At 45.6% G+C, this 23,188-nt stretch overlaps 1 protein-coding gene across 3 annotated transcripts in view; it reads left to right on the forward strand.

The window, feature by feature from the left end:
- The window catches only part of STYXL1 (serine/threonine/tyrosine interacting like 1), a 78,919-nt gene that overhangs the window by 35,943 nt on the left and 19,788 nt on the right, over window positions 1-23,188 (forward strand). For all 3 annotated transcript variants that reach the window (XM_029612694.1, XM_029612693.1, XM_029612692.1), the window contains exons 6-8: window positions 12,489-12,634; window positions 13,723-13,820; window positions 13,976-14,088. In XM_029612694.1, coding sequence (XP_029468554.1) covers window positions 12,489-12,634; window positions 13,723-13,820; window positions 13,976-14,088 — 357 coding nt within the window. The remainder of the gene's footprint in view (window positions 1-12,488; window positions 12,635-13,722; window positions 13,821-13,975; window positions 14,089-23,188) is intronic.

Raw genomic sequence — 23,188 nt, forward strand, 5'->3', positions numbered from 1 at the left:
CGCATAGAGCGGGCAAATAAATAACAAATACCGCCCGACACAGCCTACATTAGCCCCACTTACCCGCTGCCTCCTTCTAGAGCGCCACATCGAGTACAGCACGGACCCAAAGGGCGAGACGTCATCAGGAGCGACAGTGGCGCACCTGTGACGTCAGCCCCGCTTTAAAGGGACCCGACGCTGGGCGCCCAGCCTTTTCCATCGCCTACCCAAGCGTGACCCACCCACCCACCCAAGAGCGGTACACGCAGAGCACAAGCAATAGTTACAAAAAAAAGAAAAAGAAATGCATATCAGTCAGAACAAGTTGTTAGTTACAGTGTTGAATTGTTGTATAATAATGACATGTTTGTCACAGCTTTGTGTGAGGCGGGTACCCGGGCCGGTTGGGCAAGAATATGAAATGGTGCTGGTGTCACCACGTAAGGGCACGTAGCCGGTGGCGCCGGAAGGAAAACGATGGCCCCCTTGCTGGAGCACGGCGGGGGGTGGACTGAGACAGGCTGTCTTGCTAGGTTACGGAGGCGGGCAGCGAGATTGACAAGCCACCGGGCCGGGTTATCCAGGAGTTATATATATTATGTTTAAATAAAAGCTGTGGCCATTTATTTACCAAAGAAGGCGTCAGTGTGAGTTAATAACGGGAGGACCGGGAAAAAAAGAAAGGTTTGAGGTTGAGTAGCAGATGCCGGGACGAGGATCGAAGGAGCCGGTGGGAGTTGCAACGTTAAATCCCCAGGCAGTAAGCAACAGGTCGAGCATAAACAGCACCTGCTCCCTGCCTTGGGATGAGCTGAGGCTCTCCACTCTGCTAATAAATAATGTGGTGTGCAATCCCCACCGAATCTTCCAGAACCTGACTGCACCTGCCTGTTTGTTCTTTCTGTTGCTTCTTTTAGCCTTCTGCTAGATCACTGGGGTTTGTTTCGTTTTTTTCAGTCTTATTCGGGACCATTTTTAAATAGTCTGTGGTACTTTGTACCCTTATGTGGGAAATTAAAAATAAACTCTCTCTGCCTACTTTGCCGAGACATCCCAGGCATCGCCCCTTTGCCCCGTGAAGGGGGGGGGAGGGGGGTCATTTTCAAAAGGGGTTTTTCTATGGAAAGCCCTTTAAAAATTGTCCTGCCCATAATTTATTTCTTATATATTTTGCAGTTTTAAGAGCTTCTGTCCTAAAGCTTCAAAACAGCTGAGCTGGGTTTATTGCCTGCTGAACGTTGATTTACTTATTTTAAATACAGCACTTAAATTGTAAGGTTTTAGAAAAGCCCAGTCGTTAACCATGGCCATGTCGCTGTTATTTAGCTGTTTCTCCTGATACTCACCTGTTATGTTTGCCGGTCACTGGGTTGGTCCATTAGAGGCAGCACTCACCCTGCAGCAGCTATGTGATGCTCGCCCCATCTCAGCAAGCTCTCCGGCTTCTTCGTGGCAGATGCCACCACTGCCACCACCATGCAGCTGCTGCCAAGCCTTAACCATGCTTGTCCGTGTGCCAGAGCCACACTTAAAGACCCCCATGGTGGGAAACTGGCTCGGGCATCCAGGGATGACATCAGCACTGGCTGGGTATTTAAATCTGCATTCGCTCCCAGCCAGCACCTCCTCAACAGGTCTCCTGCCTAGCCTGCAGTACCTGTGCCTCTCAGCATGTTCCTGTCTCTCCAGCCTGCCCTGCCTTGTCCTGTCTAGTTCTCCTGCCTTCTCCTTGGACTGTCTTCTGGCTTGACCCTTGCTTGGACCTGGACTTCTTGGCTGCTGCCTGGCACTGACTCTAGCCTGGACCTTGTTGCTTGCTGCTGGACCCTCTGTCTCTCCTTGTCATGTGGGACAATTTCCTAAGCCCTGCCGAATCCTGCAACCTAAGGGCTTAACCTGCAAGCAAAGGGGCTGGTGAAGCTACAAACCCAATCCCATCTAAGGGTTCGCTCACTGTCGGTGTAGGCCTAGGGGATTCACTCTCCAGGCTGTGCCAGCCACACCACAGCACTAAAGGTCCACTTTCCTTTCATCACCTTTTTACCAATTAAGAAGTTTCACCTAGAAGTAAAGGAACCTACTTTCTGGGACATGCGTATGCCTGCTTTTGTGGTCAATTACAGGCGGGATCCAAAAAAACATAGTCCAGTCACTGACCATGGGCACGCAAGGCTTGTGCCACAGCTCTATTGGCTAGGATCCTGAATCTCAGGCAGCTTAAAACAGCTCTTCAGTTTACTGTTCCAAACCCTCTCCTCCAGATAGCCTGCAGGGAAGGAATGGAGAAAGGAGCAAAGCAATTCTTGTCTTCTCCACAGTGTCTGCTCCATCTTCACCCTCTTCCCGTCTTGTTTCCACAGGAAGGAAGGAGTGAGAATGAAGCAGGCATCAGTACCACGTTCACTAAGAGGCCAATTTAGAAATTAAGATCCTAAATAGGCCTTTTTGAAAATGTTCTAGGATGGGCTCTTAAATTTATTTATTTATTTATGCAGTTCTTATATACCGTAGTTCAGAACACATGGTTCTATCTTTACGGTTTACAAAATATGTCTAATAGATAAAAGAAGAAACAGAATAAATACAATAAAATATCAATAAAATAATAAGATAATTACAATTAATCATACTTTCAAATTAAAAACTGATTGTATGCTAAAAAGATTAATATAGTTAAGAAAACAAATAAGTTTATCAAGTGGATTACAACGTTATCTATCATCCTGCGCTTCGGATCCAAAGGCTTGTTGAAAACACCATGTTTCACTAAGCTCCTAAATTAGGAGCTTAAAAAGTGAGTGGATCCAGTGGCGGAGATATGGTGGGGAAAAAATGTAGGTGCCTAGCACTGATTTTCAATATTAGGCACCTAATATTAGAGGCCTAAATCTAAGCAAATGAATATCAGACCTAAAGTCTCCCAAGTTTTAGGGTCCTGAATTTAAGTGAATTTTCAGCTGAAAACTTAGGAGGCTAAGTTCAACTGAAAAAAGATGTCTAAATTTCAGAGCTCAGCTTTTTTGCATATCGGCCTCAAAATGTCAAACGATAGTGGAAGTTCAACTTTACAAATTGGGTGTGTATTTATTTTCCTGTCTGGACGATTGATTGATCAAGAGCACATCTGAAGGAGGTGCCATAGACACAGGGGTAGATTTTAAAACCCCTGTGCGCGTAAATCCTCCCGGATTTACGCGCGCAGGGCACTCGCGTGCCGGCGCACCTATTTTGCATAGGCTGCCAGCACGCAATCTGCCGATTTTGCGCAGCCTTGCACATGCCGACCCCGGATTTTATAAGATACGCGCAGCTAAGTGCGTATCTTATAAAATCTGGTGTACTTTTGTTTGCGCCGGTGGCGCGAACAAAAGTACGCACACGCGTATGTTTTGAAGATCTACCTCAGTGTGAGCAAAACCATCTGGGTGCTGGAGTTGTTAGGGTTTATTAACCAAAATCCGACCCAAGTCCCTTATTTCAATTGCAATTCATAGCAGCTCTGCTTGTCATGATTCTGGTAAAAGCCTTCCTTCCACAGGAAAGGATCACTAACTTGATGTCCATACTGGAAGAAATAAAAAAAGAGTCACATTGAGGTTGTTGGGCCTAATAGTGTCAACAATTCACGTCACTCCCTTGGAATGTCTCCACATGAGACAAGCCCAGTGCAGAGCCTTAGTGTGCCTATGCCAATATGCCACAGCCATAGGCGCCACTATCAAAAGGTGCCGCTACTGTTGCCATGTGCCAAGGAGCGCAGTGTACTAGCGGGCCTTCAGCAAAAGAAAAATCTGCGTGGCTCCATTGAAATTGATGGCATGGTCAGCAGCCCTGGGGCCGCTGCTTTTCCACTTACTAAGGACTTGCTGACCATGCCATTGATTTCGGCGGTGTCACGCTGCTGAGGAGGAGTGCACTCTACCGGAAGTCATCAAGTGCCCTGAGGCCAGAAGTCATTCTCTTGGCTATGGGGGCTGAAGGAGGAGATTGCTGCTGCTTGCTAACTCAAGGAGGAAGTGAGAGCATGTGCTTGTGAGTGGGAGAGTGAGAATGTGTACGTGTGTAGGAGAGTGAGAGTGAGCATGTGTGTGGGAGAGAGAGCACGTGTGCTTGTTTGTGGGGAAAAGTGACAGCATGTGTGCTGGTTTGTGGGAAAGTGAAAGAGCATGTGTAGCATGTATCAACTGAGGGAGACAAAGAAATTAATCAAGTTGGCAAAAAGTCAAGCAGAAGAGAGGATTGCCAAGGAGATAAAATATGGTGACAAAACATTTTTCAGATACATCAGCGAAAAGAGAAAGGTCCAAAGTGGTATAGTGAAATTGAAAGGTGGAAATGATCAATGTGTGGAGGGAGACGAAGAAATGGCAGAAATATTAAACGAATACTTCAGCTCTGTGTTCACTAAAGAAGACCCTGGAGAAGGACCATCTCTACACAACAAGAAACTGGAGGGAAGCGGAACAGAGGAAAATCCATTTACAGTAGATAATGTATGGGAAGAGCTAAAGAATCTGAAAGTGGACAAAGCCATGGGGCCTGATGGGATTCATCCAAGGATATTGAGGGAGCTCAGAGATGTGCTGGCGGGACCGCTGTGCGACCTGTTCAATAGATCCCTAGAAACGGGAGTGGTGCCGAGTGATTGGAGAAGAGCGGTGGTGGTCCCGCTTCACAAGAGTGGGAACAGAGAGGAGGCTGGTAACTACAGACCGGTTAGCCTCACTTCAGTGGTGGGAAAAGTAATGGAGTCACTGTTGAAAGAGAGAATAGTGAACTATCTACAGTCCGGAGAATTGATGGACCAGAGGCAGCATGGATTCACCAGGGGAAGATCCTGTCAGACAAATCTGATTGACTTTTTTGACTGGGTAACCAAGGAATTGGATAGAGGAAGAGCGCTCGATATCATATACTTGGATTTCAGCAAAGCTTTTGATACGGTTCCGCACAGGAGACTGGTGAATAAAACGAGAAGCTTGGGAGTGAGTGCCGAGGTGGTGACCTGGATTGCAAATTGGTTGACGGACAGAAGACAATGTGTGATGGTAAATGGAACCTTCTCTGAAGAGAGAGCGGTTTTAAGTGGTGTACCGCAAGGATCGGTGTTGGGACCGGTCCTGTTCAATATCTTTGTGAGCGACATTGCGGACGGGATAGAAGGTAAGGTTTGTCTTTTTGCGGATGACACTAAGATCTGCAACAGAGTGGACACGCCGGAAGGAGTGGAGAGAATGAGACGGGATCTAAGGAAACTGGAAGAGTGGTCGAAGATATGGCAGCTGAGATTCAATGCCAAGAAGTGCAAAGTCATGCATATGGGGAGTGGAAATCCAAATGAACTGTATTTAATGGGGGGGGAAAGGCTGATGTGCACGGAGCAGGAGAGGGACCTTGGGGTGATGGTGTCTAATGATCTGAAGTCGGCGAAACAATGCGACAAGGCGATAGCTAAAGCCAGAAGAATGCTGGGCTGCATAGAGAGAGGAATATCGAGTAAGAAAAGGGAAGTGATTATTCCCTTGTACAGGTCCTTGGTGAGGCCTCACCTGGAGTACTGTGTTCAGTTCTGGAGACCGTACCTTCAAAAAGACAAAGACAAGATGGAGGCGGTACAGAGAAGGGCGACCAGGAAGGTGGAGGATCTTCATCGGATGACGTACGAGGAGAGATTGAAGAATCTAAATATGTACACCCTGGAGGAAAGGAGGAGCAGAGGTGATATGATACAGACTTTCAGATACTTGAAAGGTGTTAATGATCAAAAGACAACGACAAACCTTTTCCTAAGGAAAAAAATCAGCAGAACCAGGGGTCACGATTTGAAGCTCCAGGGAGGAAGATTCAGAACCAATGTCAGGAAGTATTTCTTCACGGAGAGGGTGGTGGATGCCTGGAATGCCCTTCCGGAGGATGTGGTGAAGACCAGAACTGTGAAGGACTTCAAAGGGGCATGGGATAAACACTGTGGATCCATAAAGTCAAGAGGCTGCCAATGAAGAGTGGGTGACTCGCCAGAATGATGGCTACTGCCTGGAGTCAATACCCTTATTAAATAAACATACACAGGCTTGACTCCAACATCGCTCTAAGCTTCAACAGCAAGAGGAAATGTGGAAAAAAGGATTCACACTCACAAAGAGGGGAGTAGCTGGCTTGTTACGGCGGTTACTACCCCAAATCAAATAAGCCTGATACTTCACTTTCAATGCATATACAGCATAGTTCTCTGATTCAACGGCAGGGGAGAAGAAAAGAGGGTTCACACTCACAAATCGGGGAGTAGCTGGCTTGTTACGGCGGTTACTACCCCAAACCAAATGGGCCTGATACTTCACTTTCGATGCACATCCAGCATGGCTCTCTGCTTCAACGGCATGGGAGAAGACTTATACGTCACGCATATCCAGCATAGCTCCCTGCTTCAACGGCAGGGGAGAAGAAAAACAACCAATAAGGGCTAATAACATAGTCTGGGTAAAACAAATAAGCATGGGTGCAGCTTGCTTATTGCGGCGGCTACTACCCCAAACTAATCAAGCTAGATATTTCACTTGGATGCAGCTCCATCACTGCTCTCTACATTAAAGGTGGGGATGGAAGGGAAAAAGAACCAAGAGCTAAGAGAAACAGATAAGTATGAGAGAAAATATGTGTGAAGCTTGCTGGGCAGACTAGATGGGCCATTTGGTCTTCTTCTGCCGTCATTTCTATGTTTCTATGTTTCTATGTGCGGATATGAGAGGAAGCATGTGTGTGCACAACTACCCCAGTTTCTCTCTGCCTGCTAATCAGGGCATCTGGAAATCAAAAGTTCCAAGGCATGGGTAACGGGGAATTTTTTTAAATCCTTATTTTAATTTTTGGGTGTTTTGATGTGTCTGTTTTGAAATATTTTATTGATGTTTGGAAGATTTTTATATGAGTTTTTAATTATTGAATGTTATTTATTCATTAATTGTCTTGAATCTTTTTAATTGGTATGATTTTACTAATTTTGTTTTATGAGACTTGGTAATGTTTGTTTTTTATATTGTTGTAGTACATACAGAATTTGGCTTGTGGTTGTTTCCAGTTCAGTTTTTGTCTGTACATTTCTGTTTGTACTGTATGGTCTCTTTATTCTGTATTTGAGAGTCTATTTGTGTTTTGCATGTGAGTTATTCTGTTAGTGTGTAGTTTCTATGTAGGGATCTATAGCAGCTTGGCTTGTTCTGTTTTCCTAATAGGGGGTTTATTACTATTTCAGGCCTGGTGTAATAGTTGTAGTATTAACTTTCATAGGTAGGGCTGTTGCTGTTTGAGTGGCTCTCTGAGGGTCATGCCCAATCCCAAGATGCATTACAGCAGGCCTAATACCATATAAGTCCCAAGTGTCTCTTGCTTTTTTGCAGGGTTTTCTGGTTGGCACCTCAGCAGTGCATGTAAATATAATATACCTATTGTAAGTGATATTTCTATCTCAGAAAACTGTGCTTTGAATGTTCTTTTCATATAAAATTCATTATAAATGCATAACTTTTAATTTGTGTGAGGAGGGTGTGATGGAATGGGGGTGCAAGGCTATAAAGTTTTCCTAGGAACCCTAATCCCCTTGCACTGGCCGTGGGCATTGCAGCACAAACGTTTAACAGAGTCTCCCAACTCGAGGATGTCATGTGTTGTGTAATGGGGGAGGGCGCAGTTGTTCCACTTGGCCATGGGCGCCAAATTACCTGGCCACAGCTCGACGTCATGGACCTTGTACTCTTAGTGACTTTAACCCACTCAACATCTATGAAACAATGTCTGAATTACTCAAACATATGCTGTCCTGGACGCTGATCCAAACAAAGCTGGCTGGGGGTAATCCTTTCAAAATCCACCCATCCAAATTACAGTAACAACAGCTGGGTCCAACCTGGGCGGGGGTGGGGGGTTGCTAATATAGAAGGACTAGCCTAGTGGTCAAAGCAGAGGGCCATGGAAAATAGCGTTCAAATCCTGCTGCTGCTCCTTGTGACCTCGGGCAAGGCCCTTTACCCTCCATTGCCTCAGGTACAAAATTAGATTGTACCTCTGCTTTGAAGGGCCATAAAAGAATAAAATCTAAAATAAATAAAGAGAAGAGCTCTACACCCAGGGAATATAGACTGCTCAGAAAAAAATGACAAGTTTCTTAATCTCAAGTGGAATTAAGATAATTTTGTTGGTCAACGCAGAGATTGGTTGAATTAGGATAATTTTGTTGGTCAAACAAGCAAGTGGCCATGATCTGTGTAAACAAGCAGGAAGGAACATGAATGTGGATCTCTGTTATTTCTCAGGGACTTACTCTTAAGACCCGTCTATCTGCTGCACAAGAACAATTTCCTGGAAAAATCATGGAAACTGTTATAAAGAATAAAATTACAGAACATATAGACAGACATGATCTAATGGGGCACAGCCAGCATGGGTTTACCCAAGGAAAGTCTTGCTTCACAAATTTCCTACATTTTTTTGAAGGGGTTAATAAACATGTGGATAAAGGTGAACCGGTAGATGTAGTGTATTTGGATTTTTAGAAGGCGTTTGACAAATTCCCTTATGAGAGACTTCTAAGAAAACTAAAAAGTCATGGGATAGGAGATGTCCTTTTGTGGACTGCAAGTGGGTTAAAAGACAGGAAACAGAGAGTAGGATTAAATGGTCAATTTTCTCAGTGGAAAAGGGTAAACAGTGGAGTGCCTCAGGGTTCTGTACTTGGACCAGTGCTTTTCAATATATTTATAAATGATATGGAAAGCGGTATGACGAGTGAGGTAATCAAATTTGCAGGTGATACAAAATTATTCAGAGTAGTTAAATCTTAAGAGGTCTGTGATAAATTGCAGGAGGACCTTGTGAGACTGAAAGATTCAGCATCCAAATGGCAGATGAAATTTAACGTGGCAAGTGCAAGGTGATGCATATAGGGAAAAATAACCCTTGCTGTAGTTACACGATATTAGATTCCATATTAGGAGCTAACCACCCAGAAAAGAGATCTAGACATCATAGTGGATAAATCATTGAAAATCGTCAGCTCAGTGTGCTGTGGCAGTCAAAAAAGCAAACAAAGACAGGAATTATTAGGAAGGGAATGGCGAATAGAATGGTGGATGTCATAATGCCTCTGTATTGCTCCATGGTGAGACTGTAACTTGAATACTGTGTGCAATTCTGGTCACCACGTCTCAAAAGATATAGTTGCACTGGAGAAAGTACAGAGAAGGGCAACCATAATGATAAAGGTCATGGAATGGCTTCCCTATAAGGAACGGCTAAAGAGGTTAGGGCTGTCAGCTTGGAGAAGAGATGGCTGGGGGAGGATATGATAGAGGTATACAAAATCATTAAAGAACTTGAACAGGTTATTGTGAATTGATTACTCTTTTCGATAATAGAAAGACTAGAAGGCACTCCATGAAGTTAGCAAGTAGCACATTTAAAATAAATCCGAGAAAATTATTTTTCATTCAATGCATAGTTAAGCTCTGGAATTCATTGCCAGAGGATGTGGTTAAGGCAATTGGTGTAGCTGGGTTTAAAAATGGTTTGAATAAGTTTCTGGAGGAGAAGTCTATAAACTGCTATTAAAAAATCAGGAATCGCCACTGCATGTTACCAGCATTAGTACCTTGGGATCTATTTAATGTTTGGGTACTTGCTAGGTACTTGTGAATTAGATTGGCCACTGTTGGAGACAAGATACTGGGCTTGATGGATCCTTGGTCTGACCCAGTTTGGCATATCTTATGTTCTCATGGACAAACTGGGGAGCACCCATACTGGATGTTTTCATCTCCTCTCCTCAGGTCTGTTCGAGGAGAGGGCCACAAAAGCATGCTAGCCTCAGATGCCTTCTCCCAAAATTGGGGAAGGGTTTTCTATACACATACATACGCTCCAATTCTTCAGGTAACAAAAACCCTTGCTAAAATTCAGAAGACCAGGGGACTATGATCTCAATAATCCATTATGGGCAAAGAGAGATTTGGTTCCAACTTCTGTGGGAGTTATCAGGGAACCTATTTGGTTGGGAAATTCCCCAACTTGCATCACACAGAACTAGGGAGCAATGATTCATCCCAACATGAAGGCTCTAGCCCTCACAACCTGTCTGTAGACAAGGCAATGTTAGGTTCTGTGGACACAGCGAGATACAAGACTTTTTAAAATAAATTAATAAACTGTTCGGCAGAGGTATTATTCTGGCTTCTAGGAGGTTTCCTTCAGATTGTATAAGTTTAAATAGAAGAGGTTTGCCTTGTGATGTGGGGGGGGGGGGGGGGGGGGGGAAGCTCTAGATCCTTTCTCCATTCCAACACAAAAACTGTTTGAATATCGTCTACGTCTTGCAGAGACTGGTGTGAAGACTAACTCTGTTAGATTTCACCTTCCTACAATTGGCAGTTTTAGCATCACCAGGTAGAAGGTATATCCATTTCTATACAGCTTTTAGTAGTCTTATACATACAGAGTTTGCTTCTATTGAAACTTTTCATCTAACCTACTGCTGTATCTTGGGATCTCACCGTGGTACTCACTCAGCTATTGAAAGCTTCCTTTGAGCCATTGGACTCTTATGAACTAAAGTACCTGAACTGGAAGGTCATATTTTCGGTGGCGGTCACTTTGGCATGCAGTCAATGAGTTTTAGGCCGTAGTGACTTATCTACCCTCTACAAAGGTTTTCATAATAGGGTGGTTCTGCGCACACATTCTGCCTAAGATAGTGTTGGATTTCCAATTTAGCCAAGCAATCATCCTCAGAATATTGTGTCCCAGGTTACATGTTCACAAAACTGAAAAAACCTTACACAGTCTGGATTGCAAGAGCCTTCATCTTCTATTTGTTGCAAACTGAAGCCCTTAGAAAGTCCACCAAATTGTTTTTTTTTCTTTTGAACCCAATAGACCTGGAATTGCTGGAATCAAACATATCATAGAGTCACAACCATGGTAGCATCAGTGGCCCACCTGAGCTTGAAGAGATTTACAAAGCTACAATATGGAGTTCCAGCCATACGTTCACATCTGATTATTATTTGAATAGGGACTCCGGGCACATTAGTAGGTTTGGTCAATCTGTCCTGCAAAGTCTATTTGAGATTTAGAATCCCACTCACCCCCCCCCCATGGCCCCTTATTATTTCTAGGTTGTTTTCCGAAAAAAACATAAAAATTCACAAAATTGTCTGTTGCTGTTGGCATGTTGTATTTTCCTCTTTTTGGTTGAAGGCAGCTTGTAGCTAGGGATTTCCATGTGTGAAGTCAATATATTCTGCTTGTCCTCGTAGAAAGCAGAGTTGCTTACCTGTAACAGGTGTCCTCCAAAGACAGGATATCTATTCTTCACAAAACCTACCTGCTTCCACTAGAAGTTGGATCCTTCTTTTTAACAGCTAAACACCAAACCAGAAGGGGCCCCGCAGAGACACCTCAACATGGGAAGACTCACACATACATGTTAAAGGGCTTGTAGAGCTGTAGATTCTCAACTTTGATGTGACCCATCAATGAGGACTAAGTATCCTGCTGTCCTCTGAGAGGTAAACAACGGTTAACCAGCAGTATCCAACTGAATCCAGTGAACATGGCTTTTATCAGTGGTTTTGCAAAAGTGCAGGGGAAGAGAATGAAGAATTTTGAAAAGAAATTACAGATTTGGCCAGCCCATTGCTTCTGTGGTATTGCTGCACATTGCTGCGTGGAAGACCCACCTTCAATTCCTGGGCCAGCTTCTGTGCTCTGGGAAGGAGAAGTCTTAACCATCACTTGACAATACATCTACTGGCTAGACTTAGGGTGCAGGAGGTAGCCAAAGGCTGTGGCCCCTGGCTAAGTATGGTCACTGCAATGGCTGGGCTACACGTAGGGGGGGTGGCGGGGTGGTTATAAAACAGGGATAAAACATCAGAGAGTTGTTATTGAAGGCTCATGGCACCGTAGCCCAACAGAGACCAGTTCCGATTTGAACTGGAAACCCAAAAGGAATAAAGGGAAAAATATATTGCATGGAGCAAAGAGGATTCAGTTTTCTTAAGACAGTAATGAGACAAACAAATTCAGCATTTTACTGGATTCTCCAGCATTAAAAGCTGTATCAGCATTCATCTAATGTATCAGTCTCTAGCAAGCTTTCTGAAAATATCCAGGACTAGTTATATAAGTTAAGGATTCCCAGTCTTTGGGGGTGGACCCTTGCTAATATGCCAGGATAATCTAAAATAGCAAGCCTGAATAAGGTGTTTTCCTCTAAGCATGAGGGGAAAGGTGTAAACTCTCCACTGGCCCAAGTGTGTGTGCTTAGTGGATCAGCCCTGCCAGCCAGCTGGGTCCCTTCTTTTTCTCATATAGAGGGTTGGGACGTGAGAATGGAGAATTCATAAAAAGGGGCAAAGAATCACTGTATAGATTTTTTTTTCAATGAGAAATGTAAAAAGACAAAGCAGTACAGATTTGGTGACGTCAACTCAACCTACTCTTTTTTTCCCTGGCAGGAGATTGAAAACTTCCAGCCCTATCCAGTTGAGATCATACCTGGACTGCTCTACATGGGAGACTCCTGCCAGGCCTCTGACCCAGAAATTCTGAAGGACTTGAAAATCCAGGCGCATATCAATGTGTCCGAGGAACTTAGCACACTGTACGTAGGGAGCGCGAGTACATTAATGCAGAAAGGTGCCAGTTGGTGGTGACTAGAGACTCGCCTGATCTTTGCAGCAGTTTGTTAAAACTCTAACAGGCAGAACTTCCTACTAATAACATAGCAGTGTTGGCAGATAAAGCCCAAACGTTCCCTCCAGTCTGCCCATCAAGTGGCTTATGGTAGCCACCGCCGCATTGTGCAGGTTACCCCCATGCATTCTGTTAATGGTAGGGACTGCTGCGCCTTCTTTAGGAGGGAAATTGAGTTTCTGTCTGGTCATTTTTCCTTTTTCTGCCTCCTTAATATACCCTTACACCAACCTTTTGAGTAATGAGATAAGAGTAAGGAATAAAGAGAGGGGTTAGGGGTGGCTACCCCGGAGGTGCCTCTCTAGCCCAAGCACTCCACAGTAGCAATCATTAGGAGGCTCCTACTCTCGCCAAGCAGGCAGGGTACCTACCCCTGCATAACTGTTAGCACAGAATCTTTCATTTATTCCAGTTATAACTATATTTGTGGATAGTTAAATTGGTGAAGAGAACTAACTGATAAACAGATGCTTTTACAAACTGGTTCTAATATTTCAGCTTTTGCCTTCCTTAGGTATCATCTCAATAGATGTTGCTTTGAAATCTGAAGCCCAAATGATTTCAAAGAGCAGAGGGCACAGATTGGAGACTATGGGAGACAAATTTTCTTTTCTAGAGAAAGTTAGATTGGGCCATATTTTGGGGTCTTTGTGTTGATGATGAACTGTTTGTTCCTTTCCCAGGACTCTCTCCATCTGTTGCGCAGGATGGGGAGGAGAGGGATACGGGGACTGAAGTGAGGAGAATTATACTGCTAAATGAAGTGGACAGATGGGCAGACTGGATTGGCCATACGGTCTTTATCTGCTGTCATGTTTCTATGAAGTGGGGAGAGGACAGACCTTCACCGTTAAAAGAAACAGTTGGGAATTCTCAATGGAAGCCTCAGCTACTTGCTTTACATGCAGTCTAAATATTTTTCTGCGAAGCTTGTAGTTCCATTATGTAAGTTACATGTTTCTTTAACAGGTCTCTAATTTGTTTGGGTTTTTACAGTTTCACAGAAGAAAATGGCAGTCTTTTACATATTCCTCTTCCGGATAGCAACATGTCTGCTCTCATCCCCTATTTCTCAGAGAGCTGTAACTTTATAGGTGAGCCTCCTGCAACTTGTGAGAGCACAGGCAGGCCTGTGCAGCTTGTGGCCTCTACCAGTCTAGGTCCAAAAGCTAACACCAACCTAAAAGTGATCTTTATCTTGCTTGTAACTCTGTGCTCAACATTAGACCACTATGTTCCATCATTGTAGGTTCTTACTTGGCATCCAGCTCGCCGGTGTTGGTATCTTCCAGGCTGGGAATAAGCCGCAGCAGCACAGTGATAATGGCTTTCCTCATGTATCAATCCAGGTGGACGCTAGAGGTATTTATTTATTATATTTATATATCATCATTCTGAATCAGTCACAACGGTTTACAAAATAAAACATAAAAGTATATAAAAACAGATTAAATCATAAATACATAGTAATAACAAAAAAGATAAAATAGTTAAAACCATAATAATGCATAAAATGAATAATAAAAAAAAACCAAACACATAATAAAACAGAAAATTAAAAGAAAAATGAGCCTCAATCAATCCTCTTCCAAGTCCATCATAAATTACTGACACAGTGAAGCGTTAACCTAAGCATTATTCTCATATGCTTGTTTAAAAAGCCAGGTCTTCAAATTTTTCTTAAAAACTAAAAATTCTTTTTGCAGCCTTAATTCGAGGGGGAGAGAATTCCATAGTTTTGGTCCAGCAATTGATATAGCTGTGCATACCCTACTGTAAGAAGGAATAGCATCCATAGCCAACCCTTGCTTCAATCTACGATGACTGCATTCCACTCCCAATCAAGCAAGTGTATTTATTTTTTATACAATTTCAAAAAAGCTTGACAAGAAGCTTTGCTGACAAAAAATATCATCAATCCACAAATAAAAGAAAGAAAATGGGGCAATTTTCAAAAAGATTTACATGTGTAAATATAACTACTATTGTAGCAATTTTCAAAAGACATTTACCCATCTTAAGTGCACTTAAGCAGGTAAATCTTATGGACAATTCTATGGCATATATTGTAGCAATTTTCAAAAGCTCACACAGGTAAAGTGCATTTTTTAAAAGTGAAAATGCTTTTGAAAATCATGCCCATAATAAAGAAAAAAATCTCTGTCTATATGATAGTGACTTCCATTAGACCACAATAAAAGAGGTGGGGGATGGCAAAATAAAAAAAGGGGTAAAAAAATAGACATTTATTAAAAACAAAAAAAAAGCCTGGAGAATACCTAAAGACCATAAATCTGTTCGATCCCCAACCACAACTGAACCAATCTGATCACGTTTCTTAGCAATTACGATATTTTCTAATTGCTTGGGCCCAAAGAAAATAGAATTTACCTCACTATATCTAACCAAACATTTGTAAGGATAACGTAAAAGAAAAGTAGCCCCAAAAGCTCTAGTCTCCTGGCACCAGCGAGGCTTTCTCCTATCTCGCATTAATTTTAGCAAGATCAGGAAAAATCAAGATCTTTTGGCCCATAATGTCTAAGAATTGCGTAAACAGAAGCATCTAGTCATATTCAAATTCTTTCAAGGAAATTTTTAATATAAAGGAAAATTGGTTCTTATCTGCTAATTTTCGTTCCTGTAGTACCACAGATCAGTCCAGACAACTGGGTTTTGCCTCCCTGCCAGCAGATGGAGACAGAGAAAGTTTTACTGACACTTTTATTTAACCACGTGTGCCACCTGCAGTTCCTCAGTATTAATCTCTACCCAAGCAAAAAAACCAAGCAGCAAACATTTTCAAAACTTTAAAACTTTTTAAAATAAGCCTGTATTCCATACTATAAAAACAGAATAAGCGGGTGGGTTCTAGACTGATCTGTGGTACTACAGGAACTAAAATTAGCAGGTAAGAACCAAATTTTTCTTTCCCTGTATGTACCCAGATCAGTCAAGACTCCTGGGATGTACCAAAGCTCCCTATTCAGAGAGGGACCTGGAGAGTCCCGCTCACAGAACACTTTCACCAAAAGATGGGGACCCTGTATCTCCTACATCCAGATAATAGTGCCTTGTAAAAGTCTGTAGCGACTTCCAAGTCACTATCCTGCAAATCTCCTGCGGAGAAACTAGCTGAGTCTCTGCCCACATGCTGCCTGAGAATGCACAGAATGAGCATGCAAACCCTCAGGAACTAGACGACCCTTAGTACTGTAAGTGGATCTAATAGCCTCCTTAAGCCATCGTGCAATAGTAGTCTTAGATGTTTTCAAACCTCTGTTCAGACCACTCCACAGAACAAAGAGATGATCCGACCCTCTGAAGTCATTAGTTACTTTGAGATATCTCAACAACGCTCTCCTCACATCTAACAATTTGAGCTCCCTTGCATGAGGAGCAGAAGCATCCATCTCAGGAAAAGCTGGAAGCCCAACTTTCTGATTCACATGAAACGCCGATACCACTTTAGGTAAAAAGGAAGGTACTGTCCTCAATGACACCCCCCAGTCCAAAATCTGAAGGAATGGATCTCGGCAAGATAAAGCCTGCAACTCAGATATTCTCCTAGCCGAACATATAGCCACCAGAAAAATGACCCAAATAGTCAAGTTCTTAAGAGTAGCCCTTCTGAGCTTTTCAAAAGGAGTCCCACACAAACCTCTGAGGACAAGATAAAGATTCCAGGATGGACAAACTTTCCGTACCGGCGGTCGTAATTTCTTCATCCCCTGGAGGAACCGAACCATATCCGGATGAGCCGAAATAGTAGAACCTTCTATTTTGCCTCGAAGACAACCCAGAGCTGCCACCTGGACCTTAAGCGAGCTCAGAGACAATCACTTGACCAAACCTTCTTGCAGAAAAGACAGAGTGTCAGGCACTGAAGATTTGAGAGGCTGAACCCCATTAGAGCAACACCAGGACTCAAAAACCTTCCATACCCTTACGTACGAAAGATTAGTAGATTTTATCCTGCCCTGCAACAATGTAGCAATGACCACCTCAGGATAACCCTTACATCTCAATCGCCACCTCTCAAAAGCCATACCACTAGACAAAAGTGAGCAGCCTGGTCTGAAAATAAGAGTCCCTAATGAAGAAGGTCCAGTAGGTGACCGAGGCGAATCAGGCTGTCCACGGCCAAGTTGATTAGATTCGCGAACCATGACTGACATGGCCACTCCGGAGCCACCAACACTACTTCACCTTGATGCCTTTCTATTCAATGCAACACCTTGCCCATGAGCAGCCAAGGAGGAAAGACAAAGTAGACCCTCCCAAGGCCAAGGTATTACTAGAGGATCAATGCCCTCAGCCCCGTGCTCTCTTCTCCGACTGAAAAATTGAAACGCCTTGGCATTTTGATGAGTCACCATTAGATCCATGTGGGGGGAGCCCCACATCTCACAAATGAGCTGCATCGCAGTCTCTGACAGCTCCCAATCGCCTGGATCTAACACTCTGTGACTCAAGTAATCCGCATGAACGTTTGCGATCCCGGTGATTTGTGATGCGCTATCCAACTCTCGAGCCTCCTGGGCCACTGCTTGACTCTTTGTTCCACCCTGATGATTGATATAAGTTACCATCATCACATTGTCCAATAGGACCCTCACGGATCAACCTCTCACCAAAGGCAGAAAATTCTGTAAGACTAAGCGGACTACTCTTATCTCCAATCGATTGATAGACCAAGCAGACTCTTTCACAGACCAGCAACCCTGAGCTGACTGCTGCTGACAAACTACTCCCCAACCTGAGAGACTGGCAATGGTAGTAACCACCACCCAATCCTGAACTTCAAGGTATACAGCCTGAACCAGATTGGAACTTAAAAGCTATCAGGATAGACTCTCCTGTGCGACATTCTCGAGCGGCAAAGGAAGATGAAACTTCTCCAAGACCAGGTTCCACCGTGCCAAAAAGAGCCCTCTGTAAGGCATTTGCTCAAATGAGACCCTATGGCACCAATTTCAGGGTTGAAGACGCAGAGCCCAGAACTTGCAAATAATCCCACTCCTTGGGCATTGGTAACCCTAACAAGCACCAAATCTGCCCCTGCAGCTTCTTAATATGCTCCCCTGTGAAGTACACCTTGCCCTCTAGAGCAGTGGTTCTCAACCTTTTATCGGCCAGGACACACCTGACAGATGGTTCTTACATGCATGACACACTGAACATGTGACCGTCATGGGGCAAAATGTAAATATACATTCTGCATCCTCAGGAACCCCTTCGACCCCCAAAAATGGGTGCAGAGCAGAACTAGGGCATTACCCATACAGCTCTGGATCTGATGACATCTCAGTAAAAGCAAACCAAACTCTCTTTACTGGCAAGCACAATACCCCTCCTTATGAAAAGACAGTAATTTACCACTACAAATATTTAACCAGGCCCTAAACACTAATACACCTCATATTAGGAAAACAGAGCAAGCCAAGCTGCTATAGATAGATACCCACTTAGAAAGAATAGTAAAACTATACTAATAAATGTTACAAAACAGCTGAACAACAGAATAACATCCAACAATTAAAAACTCATAAAAATTATTAAAAATTGTCCAAATATCAATAAAATATTTCAAAACAGCAGACATCACATAATACCCAATAATTAAAATGGCAGTCAATCAAGAAAAATAAACTTAAAAAGCTGCCTTTACTTACTCTCTCCAGCAACTCTCCAACTCCTTTCCCTTGCAGGCGAATAGCACTCACCAGAAGCAGCAGTGGCTGCTGAAGCTCTGTCCTCACAGACCTCTTCCTTAGGGCCCACAACCAGTCACAACCAGTCTCTGTCTCACACAAACCAGTCACCTTCCTGACAAGTCTCTGTCTCTCCCACACACACACACACACACACACATCTCCCTGACCAGTCTCTGTCTCTCTCACACACACACACCAGTCACCTCCCTGACCAGTCTCTGTCTCATACACACCCCCCAGTCACCTCCCTGACCAGTTTCTGTCTCTCATACACACACACCAGTCACCTCCCTGACCAGTCTCGGTCTCATACACACACACCAGTCACCTCACTGACCAGTTTCTATCTCTCATACACACACACCAGTCACCTCCCTGACCAGTCTCTCTCAATCACAAACATGCTCTGTCACTTACATACAAGCTCACACATACTCTGTCATTTACAATCACACACACACACACACACACACACACACTGCCACTCATGCACCCATTGTACTACACATACACAAGCTCTCATTCATGCACCCATTCTACCGCACACACTGCCACTCATGCATCCAGGCACCCATTGTACCACACACTGCCACTCATGCACCCACTGTACCACACACACACACAGCCACTCATGCACCCAGGCACCCATTGTACCACACACACTGCCACTCATGCACCCAGGCACCCATTCTAACACACACACACACACACCCACACACAAAGCTGCCACTCACGCACCCAGGCACCCATTCTAACACACACACACACACATACACACACAAAGCTGCCAGGCACGTACCCAGGCACCCATTCTAACACACACACACACAAAGCTGCCACTCACGTACCCAGGCACCCATTCTAACACACACACACACACATACACACACAAAGCTGCCAGGCACGTACCCAGGCACCCATTCTAACACACACACACACAAAGCTGCCACTCACGTACCCAGGCACCCATTCTACCATACACAGCTGCCACTCATGCACCCATTCTACCACACACACACACACACACACACACACACAAACACACAGCTGCCACTCACGTACCCAGGCACCCATTCTATACCACATACACACACACACACACACACCTGCCACTCATGCACCCAGGCACCCATTCTACCACACACACACACACAAGCTCTCACTCATGCACCCAGGCACCCATTCTATACCACACACACACACAAGCTCTCACTCATGCACCCAGGCACCCATTCTATACCACACACACACACACACACAAGCTCTCACTCATGCACCCAGGCACCCATTCTACACCACACACACACACAAGCTCTCACTCATGCACCCAGGCACCCATTGTACCACACACACTGCCACTCATGCAACCAGGTACCCATTCTACCACACACACACAAAGCTGCCACTCACGCACCCAGGCACCCATTCTAACACACACACACACAAAGCTGCCACTCACGTACCCAGGCACCCATTCTAACACACACAAAGCTGCCACTCACGTACCCAGGCACCCATTCTAACACACACACACACACACACACACACACACAAAGCTGCCACTCACGTACCCAGGCACCCATTCTACCATACACAGCTGCCACTCATGCACCCAATCTACCATACACACAGACAGACACACAGCTGCCACTCATGCACCCATTCTACCATACACAGCTGCCACTCATGCACCCATTCTACCACACACACACACAGCTGCCACTCATGCACCCTGGCACCCATTCTACCACACACACACAGCTGCCACTCATGCACCCAGGCACCCATTCTACCTACCACACACACACACACACACACACACCTGCCACTCATACACCCAGACACCCATTCTACCACACACACACAGCTGCCACTCATGCACCCAGGCACCCATTCTACCACACACACACACAAGCTCTCACTCATGCACCCAGGCACCCATTCTACACCACACCCACCCACCCACACACACAAGCTCTCACTCATGCACCCAGGCACCCATTCTACACCACACACACACACAAGCTCTCACTCATGCACTCATGCACCCAGGCACCCATTCTACACCACACACACAAGTTCTCACTCATGCACCCAGGCACCCATTCTACACCACACACACACAAGCTCTCACTCATGCACCCAGGCACCCATTCTACACCACACACACAAGTTCTCACTCATGCACCCAGGCACCCATTCTACACCACACACAAAAGCTCTCACTCATGTACCCATTCTACACCACACACACACAAGCTCTCACTCATGCACCCAGGCACCCATTCTACACCACACACACACAAAGCTGACACTCATGCACCCAGGCACCCATTGTACCACACACACAAGCTCTCACTCATGCACCCAGACACCCATTCTAAACCACACGCTCACACACACGCACACATACAAAGCTGCCACTCAAGTACCCAGGCACCCATTCTACCATACACAGCTGCCACTCATGCATCCATTCTACCACACACAGCTGCCACTCATGCACCCATTCTACCACACACACAAACAGCTGCCACTCATGCACCCAGGCACCCATTCTATACCACATAGACACACACACACACACCTGCCACTCATGCACCCAGGCACCCATTCCCACACACACAGCTGCCACTCATGCACCCAGGCACCCATTCTACACTACACACACACACAAGCTCTCACTCATGCACCCAGGCACCCATTCTACACCACACACACAAGCTCTCACTCATGCACCCAGGCACCCATTCTACACCACACACACACACACACACACACACACAAGCTCTCACTCATGCACCCAGGCACCCACTCTACACCACACACACAAGCTCTCACTCATACACCCAGGCACCCATTCTACACACACACACACACAAGCTCTCACTCATGCACCCAGGCACCCATTCTACACCACACACACACACACACACACAAGCTCTCACTCATGCACCCAGGCACCCATTCTACACCACACACACACAAAGCTGCCAATCACGCACCCAGGCACCCATTCTAACACACACACACACACACACACACACACACAAGCTCTCACTCATGCACCCAGGCACCCATTCTACACCACACACACACAAGCTCTCACTCATGCACCCAGGCACCCATTCTACACCACACACACACACAAGCTCTCACTCATGCACCCAGGCACCCATTCTACACCACACACACACACAAGCTCTCACTCATGCACCCAGGCACCCATTCTACACCACACACACACACAAGCTCTCACTCATGCACCCAGGCACCCATTCTACACCACACAAACACACAAGCTCTCACTCATGCACCCAGGCACTCATTCTAAACCACACACTCACACACACGCACACACACAAAGCTGCCACTCACGCATCCAGGCACCCATTCTAACACACACACACACACAAGCTCTCACTCATGCACCCAGGCACCCAATCTACACCACACACACACACACAAGCTCTCACTCATGCACCCAGGCACCCATTCTAAACCACACACTCACACACACGCACACACACAAAGCTGCCACTCACGTACCTAGGCACCCATTCTAACACACACAAAGCTGCCACTCATGTACCCAGGCACCCATTCTACCATACACAGCTGCCACTCATGCACCCATTCTATACCACATACACACACACACACACACAAGCTCTCACTCATGCACCCAGGCACCCATTCTACACCACACACACACACACACACAAGCTCTCACTCTTGCACCCAGGCACCCATTCTGCACCACACATACACACAAGCTCTCACTCATGCACCCAGGCATCCATTCTACACCACACACACAAGCTCTCACCCAGGCACCCATTGTGCACCACACACACACACAAGCTCTCACTCATGCACCCAGGCATCCATTCTACACCACACACACAAGCTCTCACTCATGCACCCAGGCACCCATTGTGCACCACACACACACACAAGCTCTCACTCATGCACCCAGGCACCCATTCTACACCACACACACAAGTTCTCACTCATGCACCCAGGCACCCATTCTACACCACACACACACACAAGCTCTCACTCATGCACCCAGGCACCCATTCTAAACCACACACTCACACACACGCACACACACAAAGCTGCCACTCACGCACCCATTCTAACACACACACACACACACACAAGCTCTCACTCATGCACCCAGGCACCCATTCTAAACCACACACTCACACAAGCTCTCACTCATGCACCCAGGCACCCATTCTACCACACACACACACAAGCTGACATGGAGCATCTTCTCATTGTTTGGCCCAATAATCCTGGCCTCCGCTCCTCAGCCACCTCTGGCCTGACCTCTGGCGGCGTGCAACGTCTCTCCGCTCTTCGGCCCCACCGGCTTGGCCTCCAGCGGCGGCGCACATGTCTCTCCACTCTTCAGCTGCCGGCGGCAGCACGCAGCTTCTCTTCATTCTTCGGCCCCTGGTGGCAGCGCGCGTCTCTTCATTCTTCGGCCCCGCTGGCGGCGGCGTGCAGGTCTCTCTATGCTTCGGCCCCGCCGGTGGAGGCACAGCTCAGGTCTTTCTACTCTTCGGCCCCACCAACGGCGGCGCAGCGCAGGTCTCTCTATGCTTTGGCCTTGCAGGCGGCGGCAGCGCGCAGGTCTCTTCACTCTTCGGCTCCGCCCCTAGGGAGAAGGGAACCACAAGCGAGGCAGTGGACCACCAGGAGCCGCGACACACCTGCCGGTGCTTGGCGACACA

This window comes from Rhinatrema bivittatum, chromosome 8 (assembly GCF_901001135.1).
Source record: "Rhinatrema bivittatum chromosome 8, aRhiBiv1.1, whole genome shotgun sequence".
NCBI classification, from domain to species: Eukaryota; Metazoa; Chordata; class Amphibia; order Gymnophiona; family Rhinatrematidae; genus Rhinatrema; species Rhinatrema bivittatum.